This window comes from Canis lupus, chromosome 14 (genome assembly GCF_048164855.1).
Source record: "Canis lupus baileyi chromosome 14, mCanLup2.hap1, whole genome shotgun sequence".
Classification (NCBI taxonomy): domain Eukaryota; kingdom Metazoa; phylum Chordata; class Mammalia; order Carnivora; family Canidae; genus Canis; species Canis lupus.
Window position 1 is genome coordinate 58,363,839 of NC_132851.1, and position 14,034 is coordinate 58,377,872.

Genomic DNA, 14,034 nt, shown 5'->3' on the forward strand with positions numbered 1-14,034 from the left:
GATGACTCAAAAGATTCCCAAGTTCTAAAATTTACTGAGTCTCTCTTGCTACTCTACTGGATGCAGTCGTTCCACACCTGACTGAGGAAGTGGTTTCTTCACACCTTCATTACCAAGCCCACACCTTATCTAAGATTGTTAACTGATAGATGGAACCAATTCTCTTCCTGCCCAAACCTATTACTCCATCTGAACTCAGGACACCAACATTTTCTTGAAAGCCAGTTATCAAGTCCATATTGGGGGCAAGAAGCTTCTTGGATATGAGACTCACGGGATTCCATAACTTAAATTTGCCAAAACTTAGGAAATGTGAGTAAAATGGATTTTTATGAGTTTCTCACATTCATAGGAGCTAGAAATAATAAAATTCAAGCTAGAATGATTATAGAGTCTGTATTCAATGTATTTCTCCATGTCACTGGCACAAGTACTAAATGTTTCTTCAATTTGTTGGCCAAAACCTGGACTGAAAAGTGGCCAAAGTTAAATAAAGCTCAAAAACTGAGAATCTCTTCTTTTATTTAGAAGAAGGAATTAAATGACCTTCTGAAATGGAAGCGTTAAGATGGATTTATTTTTCAAGACCTATGAAACGACTCACTAATCACATCTTCAGGAAGGATCCAGAAGACAGTTTCTTTGTCATAATGATAAGAAATAAATTCATGACAGTGCCACATTTATAAACAAAATGCTTATAATTTCTGTCCTCTATACTTGAAAACACAGAAATTAAAGCTGCAGTAAAACATTTTATTGATTTCTTTAAGGTTTAGCTGTTACAGAGGCCACATAGTACCACTTTCCATCAGAAGGAGGTGGGCATGAATTTCATAATAGGCAGCAGGATTTGAATGGCAACAAGCCTTAGTACTCTGGTATCCAAAGACCAGAAGTATGAGTCATTTTATTTGTGCCATTAATATATGAAGGTCTGAGAAATACAAATCAAAATTTAGCGAGCTAGTAAGTCAAGGTATCTCACCAATTCCCAGACCTGAGTTAGTTTATGCACGGTTTGTGACTTAAAATGGTCCAATTTACATTTTTTTAACTCTATAATACTGCAAATGTGATAGACATTCAATAGAAACCTTATGTAGAATTTAGAACATTGATCTTTCCCTGGGCTAGTGATTTCTAACACCATACTCTCACGAATCTGGGCAGCAAACCTCTGCCACAAAGTCACCAGGATAAACAACAAACAACACTTAAAACCATTCTGTACTCAGGCAACCACCCTCTTTTTCACTTTTAGTACAGAGTGATTGCCTTTAAAGAAGGATTTTGCAAAGCAACATATTTTTAACACTATATGTCTGCCTTTTAGCTTCTCCGAAAGGTATTTCTGACCATTTCTAAATAAATGGGCAGGGGCAAAGATAAAAGCCCAGAACTTCCACAGGTTACTGAATACTGTGCCTGAGCTAACATTAATTCCTATGGATTTCAAATACCACTAAGGAACACTGATCTAAGTGGATGTTATGGGGGTAATGTGATGAATGAGATTTTGTTCTGAGCCCATATTACGACTGGTATAGTGATGCCTTCTCCATCTTATCCTTTGATTCTTTCACCAGATCATTAGTATATAGTTGGAAGATCTTGCATCTGAAAGAAACCTCTCTGGGCAGCCCTGGTGGCACAGCAGTTTAGCGCTACCTGAAGCCCAGGGTGTGATCCTGGAGACCCGGGATCGAGTCCCACGTCAGGCTCCCTGCATGGAGCCTGCTTCTCCCTCTGCCTCTGTGTGTGTGTGTGTGTCTCATGAATAAATAAATAAAATTCTTTAAAAAAAAAAAAAAGAAAGAAAGAAACCTCTCTTTGCCCATGAAGGAAAAGCTGTGAAACTATAGTAATAGCCAAACTAAAGCACCTCCATCCTACCAAAAGAGTAAGCACAAATCTTTATGGTATCTATGGGGGTATGTGTGTGCAGAAATTAGTGCCATCATAAAAAATATGGAAGAATAAAGGGTGGGGGTTATAAACTTTAAATGACTTGTTGGTCTGAGTAGAAGATAAACTAATCTTGGCAAACAATGCATTTAATCAGGTGGTGATAACAAATACAGCCAATTTGGACTCTCCACTGATGAAAATGAATAAACATCTTCACCATTGTTTAGTAATGGTCTATCGAGTTACAATAAACTTTTTTTTTAAACATCTCTAAACACATAAAACATTTCTCGCCAACTTGGCAAGAGCAACAATGTACTTTCCCCATCTTTTTTCAGCATCCTCTTAAATTTCCAGCTCTACAGCATAATTTAGTCTTCAGGAAACCCTGATCATCTCACCATCCTATAATATATATCATGCTGGTCGACTACATGAGTAGTATCAAACTGAAAGTACTTGATTAAATGGGATTATCATGTACGCCAGACACTTTTGCAAGAACCAAGAAATAAAAACCATCAAAACATAGGGACATATTTTATAGTGATATTTCTGATAGTCTGGGACAGATTGGGACATCCCCCACAAAATGTTTCTTGCATTTTGCAACTCACGTTATGTCAACTGAGCCCTCTGAAGATAGAATCCATGAGCCTAACTTTAATTCAAAACACAGTTTGCCCTATTTTACCTCAAACTTAGGGTTCTGTATCTTTGCATATTAAAATACTAGTAATTTAGACTTTTATTTGTCTGTTTTGAGTTAGAATGAGCTTATTCTTTCTTGGGATAAAATATACATTTCTATATATTTAAAAAGCTTTATATTTGTATATATTTTAATAGCATACCTTGATAGAGTATGCCTAGTGCAAAATTATTTTAAAATAAAACTTTAAAAATATGTTTATAGAAGAATGTAACACACAATGTTTTGTAAGTAAAAAATGAAACTTAGAAGATACTAGTTGTTAATAGAATTTTAATTGTAATATTCACACTATGTGTTGAAATATTACTCATTCTATCTACCTATATATCTATCCATTCATCCATCTACCTATATCTAACTAGAAGATAGAAATTTTAGATAACCTAAACAAATAAAACAGAAGAACAATAGAAATGTTATGTAAATAATCGAAATACCTTTTTTTAAGAAAGAAAGATTATCAAAAAAAAAAAAAAGAAAGAAGGAAAGATTATCACCAGTAATTCAACTTTTTGAAAGCATATATTGCATAAAATAGACATACACTCACCAGGTAGCTGGAGGAACTCACTCAATATCCCTTTTCTAAGTTTAAGAATTTAAAAAATTCATAGCTTGTATTTCCATAATTTTATTCACTTTGCAACATATTTGTTAAGAGTTCTTTACAAAATTAATGTATTCCCATTGTATTTTCCTATCATTTCTCACTCCTCCACAGACAGCATTTCTTTACCTTCATGTGAATTATTTTTTCTCATTTTTCCCCTTTCAGATGTATTATTTTGTTTTTGACCATGAAAATCCTCACAATTTTACAATGCTTCCCTGTTACTATTTGCTGCATTTTACAAGGACTATAAATTCCAACTAATTATAATATTCAGCTTTCTTTAAAGCTTTTAATTTATTTTTTTGTTTTGTTTTGTTTTTTTCAAAGTAATCTCTTCACCCAGCGTGGGGCTCCAACTCACAACCCTGAGATCAAAAGTCAGTCAGGTGCCTAAAACTCTATATTTTGACTTTACTATTAAATGACATATAAAAAAGTATCATTTGAATTTTACAACTTCTCACAAGAGCAAGGTGCTAGACTTCATAATGATATAATGAGTGGGGAAATGTTTTAACTGCTGTATAAACATCCATAAATTTATCATTTAATCACTATCTTCAGCACAAAATCATTATTTACTTTTATAACCCAATCAGCTGGGGTTACCTAATCAATTTCAGCTCCTAGCATAATGCAAACAATTGCTATTTTTTCTTCTTGTACTTTATAAATATATTTTTGAATCTGGACAGTTCAGACTATGCAGTAAAACTGCAATAGGTAACTGCTGTCACCTCTCTGTGACTATCTCAAGTGACCTCAAGGAGAAACCAAAAACAAAAAGAACCAGAAAGCCAGATAAGCAGATGTAGGATGGCAGTATTTTTGAATAATCCGATGCGATAGAAACAGAATGCATTAAGATGACATAAAGATCTTTCACATGACTACATGGAAATCAGTAAACCTTAATTTTTGCAACAAAACAAATTCTACCTTGTGACACACAACTACGAAGAACTGTTCATAGGGATGGATATGCTTTCCTCCTCCTTATGCACATAATCCTCTATAAACCAACATGTTTTGGAGCAGTTCTTAAGAGCAATTTGAAATACTATCTCCTGGGCTACAGTCCTCAGGAAGACACCAAGAAAAATATTTATTTACTTATTTTAAGGATGGTCATTTTTTTTAGGCAACAACACATTGGTTACATGGCACAAAAAATAAATCAGAAAATGCCAAAATAAATTACAAATCAGAAATGAATCTATTACGAAAGAAATTCATTTCACAAAGAAACCTCCTTAAAAAGATTGAAAGTAAAGTTAAAATTCACTGAAAGAAATTCTATATAAAAAAACACATATGGCACAAATAATTTGCTTCCATTTAATGCTTAACATACTCAAACATTAAAAAGTACCTACTACAGCTCATTTCCCATAATGTTGGTACTTGCTAAATGTGCAGTAATCATGATATTAAATATAAGACAGGAGCTACTCAAAGTTAACAATTTTTGTGAAAATTGAGACTTAGTTTGTCTGGAATGTCAGATACTAAGAAAAACCTATTGTTTTTATTTTTTATAGGTTTGCAAGGCTTTTACAGTATGTGTATCCTGAGAACTTGGAAAAAAAGCAGCAACCAAAAGTCAACAAAATGTCTGCTCTGAATACAAATGTTTATTTTATATGATAGCTGTGCCTTGAACAGTTGGATGAAAATTATTCTTTCATGGTATTTAAGGTATTTAAATATCAAAAAGCACACTTTGCAGTTTGAATAGACTAGCAAGTCAAAGACAACTAGAGCAAATATTTATTAAGTACTTCATTTTAAAAATATACAGTCATTTTCTATACCTAGTTCATCAGAGAAATATCTTTTACGTAAGATGAGGTTATACAAGCTAGAAATTGTTCTCCCTGAGGAATATAACTCTTAGTGATTGTTCAATATGTTTTTAGTATGTTAATGGAAGACTCACACACAGAACCAAGCAAAGTTGAAATGAGAAGTTGCATGAGACACCAGAAATCATATTATAAAGCCGGTATTTTTTTTTTTTTTGATGTGAGAAGACAGTTCACATTTACTGAACAATAGTGACTAGATACTGTGGTTGAATATCAATATATACCAGTATTGTTGGCAGATGAGTCTAGAGCAAAGGAAAATTTAATTTTCACTATTTCTATCCAGTTCTTTACTACTTTTATTAGTTCCACCTTAGGTTAGGGAGCAAATGGAGAAAAATATAAAGGATTCACTTAGGGAAGGAGCATTTATGTGTGTGTAATGTTTTCTCTCATGGAATAAAAAAAAAAGATGCTGTGACCATCTATTCAACATGGATAAGAATATCTAGAGTAATTAGAATGATTCCTAGTTAATTATTCAATTGCTTTCATATCATCTAGGCTGCTCTTGAATATTTCCCTCAATTTGATCAAACAGAAGCAACCATTAATTCAACTGCATGCATTTTCTTATTCTCAAGAGGTAATAACATGATTTACCTGACACATTCAATAATTCAAATTATTGTGGGCAGCACATGGTTGCCAACAGCATTCTCTTGTCAGTGCAGTCATTCTACAACTGACAAACATATACTAATGTATATGAACTAAGTCCAATTCGATTTAGTCAAACACATCCTATTTCATTATGAGTACACAAGGCAAGGGTATCTTCACTGAAAAAGTCCAACTGGGGTACTAAGAAGGTGACAGTCCATGAACTGAGAGCTGTGGCCAGAGAATAGAGGGAAGTGACATTTAATGCCTCATTCCACCCGCATAACTGTTGTTGACAAAAACAAGTCCTAAGTCACCCACAAGCTTTGAGTGATTCTTGGCACACAATAAGTTGAATTATTTTTTTTTAATAAGTTGAATTATTAGTTTAATCATAGTTTATCTTTGGTGTTCATTTTACCAGAAAAGAAGACCTTTATATTAACTTACTTAAAATTGAATATCTGAGCAGAAACTAGCAGGGAATTAGTAGCTCAAGCAAAACTGTACTCCCTCCTTCCTAATAATTACTCCCTAGTGATTCTAAGATCTTCATAGGGAACATAAATGTGTTTTCATGTATAGTTTACAGTTATTCTAAATTTTATAAAAAGATTATCAAAAAATTCATTTTGTACATTTTTATAAAAATAAGAGAAATAATAAGAAAAACTATTTCAATATGCAAAGAAAATTCAGCTATGATGCCAAACAAACAAGCAAGAAAATAAATCTGCCTGATTATCTGTTGAATTAATGAAATAAAAAACTTGAAGTAAACAAAACAACAAAATATGTAGATTTGAGTTATCATAATTGTATGTGTGAAACTTGAGGTAATATTCTTGATATAAATGAATCTGAGCCAGAAACGTCGTTTTAATTGAAAAAATTCAATTAAAACATATCCTTTTTTTTTTTTTTTTTTTTTTTTTGTCCATTGGATGAGTCTGCCGAGAAAGCTGTAGCTTTTATTTGTTTAAAACTAAATAAAGCATTTTGACATGTATTCTACTTTAAGTCCTAACCCTCTGGTTTATGGGAAGTTCTCTTACAGATCTCATACAGTTCAGCTCTCACTTAGCTGTGGGGATAATTGACAAAACTCAGCCTAAGGTACACGATTTGGTTGGACATCACACTTACCTGCTTGGTTTGTGGTTACATTTACAGACACATACTGCCGGGCTCCTGGGCTCAAGTCGGACACTCCATTCACTGCCTCAATCTCAAAGGTATAGTTTGTGTGAGCGAGCAGATCCACCATCATGACAGAGGTGTTTTTCAGGCCGATTTGCCGGGGAAGGTACCTGACATGACCGCCACACTCGTCACACACACCTGCATGGGAGTTGCACTTCTTGCATGCAATATAATATGATACATCTTTCCTTCCACCAGTGTCAGCAGGAGGAATCCATTCCAGAAAGACACTAGTTTCATTAACATTTGAGATGGCATTCCGAGGAGCTGAGGGGGGTCCTGGTTTGCAAAGTAAAGTGAGAAAAACATATTTTAAGATGATAAAATTAGGCATCGCTTACTACACAAATCCCTGGTCTCAAGGAAATTAAAAAAAAAAGATTTGCAATCAATCTTTTAAATAGGGAGAATGCAAGAATCATCAATTTGTAATAATTTGAAAAATTTTGTGATAGTTTTGTTGGGACAGTTGTGGGGTTTATGGTCTACAGAAATAACTTATCTTGCCATTGTTATAACCACATGTTTAGTTAAAATACATGTGTTGCTTAGTGTAAATGCAAAGAATTATGGAGTAAAACTATGTATGCAAAAATAATGTTAGATAAAAATTTATATATTCAAAAAGTGGTAAGTCCTTTGGCAAATCCAAGGAAAAATTCTCCTTGGGGACTGAACTGATTACCTCCTTATTGAGATCTGTCCCAGAAACCTAGGAAGTACACATGAAGGATTTACTGAGTAATGAGCACAAGTGAAAATAGGATTTGTCAGTGTGGCTCTTGACTACAAATTCTGCAGCAAGGAAAATAGCCTCGGCCTACCTCAAAATAAATTACATATCCACAGATATCATCAATGACATGTGAAATCTTCCTCTTATATCAAGAAAAAACCTTAGAATTTAAGTAGTTGGACATTGCAGTGTGTAATGAAACTTCACTTATTTTGGTATTGTTTTAATACTGTGGCTCTGTTGTGAATTTTCCTTATTAGGAAATCAGAAATTTATTTTAAAAATGACTCTCAAAAGCACTATGAGAGGAAGAATGAAAATGTTCCGATATTGAAGGATCAGCAGAACAAATTCATGTATAAATAACAAACAATATCCATCTGTATATTATTTTATTTCTGGAATGAATAATTAGCTTACTAAAGAGAACTAAAATTAAGTCCATATCAGTTGTGACAGTCGCATACCACTATGGCAGGAATTGATAAGTGAGGAGGCTACGCATGTACGTGAGCACGGGGTATATGGAAACTTTCTGAGTCTTTACTCTGAATTTTGTTGTGAACCTTAAAATTGCTCTAAAAAAATAAGTCTTTTAAAAACTAAATTGCATAATATCTATCTCTATAGTCAATTTTAAATTATATAACTTCAGTTTTTAATGTTACATGGTCACAAGTGCCCAAAGAAAAAATTCATTTATATTTATTTCAGACTTAATAAGTAAAACTTCTCCACAAGGAATAGAATGGACTATGGGGGTAGCTGAATGGTACATAAGCATAAATTAAGCTACTTGAGAGGGCTTAGCTTAGTTCTTTTAATATTTATTGTATTAAATATAGAAATTAATATTAATTTCTACCTAAGATTTATTAAGCCATGACTGTTAAGGAGGAAATTTAAAAGTGATAAAAAAAAGCTATCTGATATTTACAAAATGTCATTTAAATTAAAGGACCCCATAACCCACGAGTTGCCATTTTTGGCAAAATAATCCCCACCTCAACTATATTTCTGATTGAACCCTGTGAAATTTTCCATACATACAACCTCACACACAATTACTTTTAAGTTGAAACAATTACTTACGATGGAAATATAAGTATTATTTTTTACTGTAAACTTTAGCTTATTTAATAGTGGGAAGATACAGAGAAAATGTCATTTGAGATTAAAATGTTACAGGTTTACTTCTGAGAAAAAAGTAAAATATACTTGAAATATGTCTAGTTCAGAAAGATATCAAACTTTTATCTCCGTCATCTGAAATATAACCAAATTTAACAGCTTTCTCTAAATCTGTAAAAGTACATCAGAGTCTGACTCTTCCTTTACTTCTGACTCTCTGAACATTTGATGGGGATGCATATGCCTCTTAATGTCAAAATGAAACTCATTCAAGTGAAGACCTATAGTAGAGGTAAAAGAGGCTCAGATTACAGACACCTAAAAAAAATCACCTACGGAAAATCCACAGCCTTGCTAATAGATGTAATACATGACCCATAAATAGAGCTATGTGAAGTACTTTGAATTAGGCAGAATCATCAGAATCTTTTGTTTTACTTTTCCTGTAAATTTATAACATTCTATTTTCCTGATATATATTTTTCCTCATATATATATATATATATATATATATATATATATATATATATGTATTAAAAGGAGTTGGAGCCATAAATTTAATTCTAAAGGAGTCAAAGGGAAAGCAAAATTCAAAACGTTCATGTGAACGTGTGAACATCAGTCAAGTCATCTGTGTAAGGGGATCAAATGCATTATTTGTGGTGCTACGAATGCAACTAAAAACTGAACACACACACTCACAGATTACATATTAGAAAGATCTTCCACACAAGTCCCAATAGTCTTTTCGAGAAATGCATACATATTAGTGTTCTTTTGAAACACAGTATTAGAAATTCGCACACCTGGAAACAGAAGATTTGAAGCCTCAAGTCCTGTAAGAGGACTAAGCAGTCCCTGCCACCAAAGCACAGTCTTTCCCTCATCCCAATCCTAGTGAATTTACAGAAAGGGAGACTCACTTTTATGGTGAGAAAGAAAAGATCATGGCTGGACCACTTAAGGAAAATAACTATTAGAAAATTAATGAAATTTAAAAGATAATTCAATATATGGTTTTCTCTCCCTAATTTACCACTCTATTGTCTGGCCACATTTTCTCCTTACTCTCTGGGCATTCTTTTGCTCCAATAATTAAAATAATGTCTACTATAACCAAAATGTATCACATTCAATCATAGTTTATATCTCCTCTATTCAAATGCATCTTACCAAAAGTATATATAATGATACCATTTACTTATTTAAAAAGGAATGGTTTATAATTAGTAATCATCTAACCTATTAAATGATCAGTCTTGTGATAAAAGAATGATCTTTAGCAATGTGAGCTAATTAATATCAGAATTGAGAAATTATGAACTTATGTCTCACACTATGAAATCCAGATGCTGAAATTCAGACAAAATTTCAGTTTGTGTTAATTTGCTTAAAGGAATTGTATATCTGTTTATATTTCATACTAGAATACATGAACTATAATGAATAGTAGGTTTCAAAAATTTGTGTCATCATCTTTGAGAGGACTAGAGTTTGCTCTATCAAAACTAATAAAACAAGGCAAGGTCATGGATATTGAATCTTATGGAGAGAAGAGATAGACATTCTTCTCTTCCATTTTGATAATTTGTTTGATTTGCCATAGAGACTGTGACTGTGGAAAACTTATGAAAGTATTTTTATCAAGAAAACAAATACATAAATGTGTTTCCTTCGCAGAAACATGTGGAACACTAGAAAAACAAAAACACCAAAACCATCGATGGATGTGAATGCCTCCACTGCAAATGTTGGAATTAAATTACTATTTATCCTTCTAATTATATGATTATGTGATCATATAATTACTAATAGTTAAGAACACTCACTTCTAAGAAACATGAAAACTGCTTGAAAGTCCTAGCTAAAAATTTGGTATTATAATTGTCTCCTAAATCCGATTTGCCAAACCCCAGTCCTCCATGTTCTTGTAGTGTTTCCTGTCTTCTTTTATAAATGACCTTCTTGCTGGCCTTTGTACTTTAGTTGGACAGGTTAGGGGAAGGAAATGACAAAAGTACCATTTATGACATGTTGACATGATCAGAAGCCTGGCTTCAGAGAAGACAAAGAATGGAAAAAAAAGTTTATGGTGAACAGGAAAATGGGTTTATCAAAGTCATGTTTAGCTCTCATGAACACTAAAAGAAAATAAAAGAAAGAAATCTACATCTGTCTCTGTTTGAATTTGAAATTAGGGAATAGGAATGCTTCTAATAGTGAGTGATAACAGGGACTCCAACTTTTCAAAGTTTACTTAAGAAAATCGAAATTTGGTAAGAAAACAATTTTGGAAGATTAAACAGTTATGCCTGTTTTGGGGAAAATGGTAATAGGATGCAACAGGCTCCATCATGCTCTCTTTTCAAAGTGGTGAAAGTTAGCATCACCAAGTATCAGTGGGTTTCCTTACTTGTGCATGCCATTGTGGGTGGATCAGACTCCCTCCTGAAATAATCCTTTTCACAGACACAAGAGGTTGAAGCTTCCTCATGGGTATAACTGTGAGGTGGACATTTGCTGCAGCTCTGGCTGTGAGGTGAGGCTTTGAAGAACCCAGGTCTGCACACTGTCAAAAGAAATAAGAGACTAAGCTTTTCCCTGGAACAGATGCAGTGTTTGTTTTGTGAATAATGTCATTACTTTGACTAGTATACACAGATTACATACAACACAATATTGGCATTAATTTCAAAAATGTTTCATAAGCTTCTGAATCATAAATACCAGGCTATTCATTCAGATCATCAAATATTTAAGTATTTAAATTAAACATGTCTGGACTGTGTTTTTAGTGATTTTTATGCTGCAGGAGCTTATAAGAAATTGTATTATAAATGGTAAATACTTCTATGTATTTAAAACTGAAGTAGTGCTTGGAGTATAATTTTCATTTACTCATTAATACAACTTTTGTTGAAGAAATGTGAATTTTCCTATGCTTATGGAATGCCATGTTATACAGTAGGTGCTCAAAATTTTTTTATTGAATTAATAAATTATTTGGTAAGTGTGAAGGGCTTCATAGATTTTGTGGGATTTGGGAGAGTGCATGGATGAGCTGGTGTATCATTCACATTATATTGATTTCAAGGGGAGTGAGATGTAGGCTTTTATTTTACATTTTACTCCATTTTAGAACTTGTATTTGATTCAACAAGCATCTATTCTAATATCAGTCATACTTATACTCTACAAATTGCAATGATCTATAAAAGGTAGAAACTGTGTCTTATTCAATTTTGAATTCATAACAGTTATCACAGCATTTGACCACAGTAGGCGATCATAAATTATCATGTAATGTATAAATGAATGAATGACATGGAATGAAGACTGTAACTGAACTATTCAGAATCACATAAAAAAATGTTTTCTGGATATTTTTGTTAACATTTCTGTTGGTGGTCAAGTAAGTACTAACAAACTAAATCTTTTTATTATGCTCCTTCTCTACCCTTTTGTATTTTTCTTTCTTCTCAATGGCTAACAAAGCCAAACTTGTATTCCAATTGTCCAATATGGGCCAATTAAAGACGCCAAATAGATGGTTTGATTAATGTTTACGGTTTAGATTACATAAAACTAGCCAACCATATACTTTTCTTTCTATTTTCAAAACTTAGTACATTTACTTCAGTGCATTTATTCAAGCATCAATGGAAATTTGCTAAAGCTCAAAGGTGAACTTTTATTCCAATAGAAATTTTTGATAGACATAATGAATTTGGGCTAATTTTCATGTGCCATAAACGATTTAGAGCTTTAGTAATCCATGCTAAGTCTTTCTGCCATCACCATGAATAATCAGAAATTGGCAAAAATGAGAAGGTACTTTTTCAGTAGATCTAATTATAGCGATAGCAAAACCTTAATGCTCATAAATTCAGAGAGAATGTGAAAGTATTTGAAGATAAGAAGAGCTTTTTGATAGTATTAGGGGCATTCTTGTAGTTAAATGATTAGGAAAAGATTTATAATATTATTTTTCTTATAATAAGATTGCTATAAGCCACCAATACCATTCTTAGCTAAGTTATCCATTCTTTCTTCTTTTATCCTCCTCAGTAAAACCATTCTCACTTTTAAACACTATTTACTTTCAAAGACATGAAGTGTCAATTCATTCTGCATATTTGGAATCAATGATTATTTATGAAACAAAAAATTAATTCTTTTCTTTTACTGAATGCTTTTTAACCTAGAAACTTATTTTGATATTATATACAACACTATTTAACCCTCCATGGAAACTTGGAAACTTTGGAAGCAGAAAGTAATATATATATGTATAAAAGTAGCTAAGTGTATATTTCTGGTCAGCAGCTCAACAAAACGCTTTCAGCAGGTGTAGTGGGCCAGAAATTTTGCTTGGTACTAGATTACAGAGGTAGGCAAGATAGACATGGATCTGCCTTTGTAATTTTAAAAGTATGCATGAATAATTATCAATATTACTATGCTGGAAAAAAGAAAGAGCATGGAAGTGAACATTGGCATCCAATTTAGACTGGGATGTTAAAAAAGACTTTCTCAGGAAGCCGAGACTCTGCTGAGATGTTAAAAAAAAATTAAAGGAAAATTAACCAATTTACATTAGGGGAGCATTAGAGGAACAAAATCCTTGCAAAAGACCAAAACAGGTGAACAAATATGGAGATAGAGAAAACTAAAAAATTAATCAGGGTGAGAGTAGAATTAAAGCAGCAGAGATAAAGTTAGACAGGGAAAAGGATACCAAAACACACCTTACAGTTTATAATATTTGAGATCATCACAATATTTTAAGCAGAGAAATGTTAAGATCACAATGATTTTTGAGAGATCACTGTGTAGCAGTGTTGATAATGGATTGGAGAGGAACGTGATGGAGACAATTGGTCCTTTTGTGTCTGTTGCACTGGTGTAGAAAAAGATGTGTTTAACAAGAGTGGCTCCAATTGCGATAGATGAGAGTAGGTGTATTCAGGGGATCAGTCTGAGGTAAAATCAGTGAGGTTTCAGGATATACGTAGTGAGTCAGACGTGAGTGGGAAATACTAAGAAAGACTATGAGGTGTTTGCTTAAACTGCACAGGACCTACTGGTACCATTTTCTCAGAGAATGCTTGAAATGAAATGTGTTTGGGGGAAGATCAAGATTATATTTAAAGTATTATTTAATTTAAAGTGGCTAAAGAAATCCAAATAGAGATATAGAGAAGAAAGCTCTGGGCTCAATGTTATCCAAGAAAAAAAAAATATGTATACATAC

General features: G+C 32.9%; 1 protein-coding gene across 6 annotated transcripts in view; it reads right to left on the reverse strand.

The window, feature by feature from the left end:
* Nucleotides 1-14,034, reverse strand: part of EPHA5 (EPH receptor A5) — a 346,405-nt gene that overhangs the window by 160,905 nt on the left and 171,466 nt on the right. For all 6 annotated transcript variants that reach the window (XM_072775217.1, XM_072775223.1, XM_072775220.1 and 3 more), the window contains exons 4-5: nucleotides 11,194-11,349; nucleotides 6,857-7,192 (exon numbers count right to left, since the gene is read on the reverse strand). In XM_072775217.1, the coding sequence (XP_072631318.1) occupies nucleotides 6,857-7,192; nucleotides 11,194-11,349 (492 nt within the window). The remainder of the gene's footprint in view (nucleotides 1-6,856; nucleotides 7,193-11,193; nucleotides 11,350-14,034) is intronic.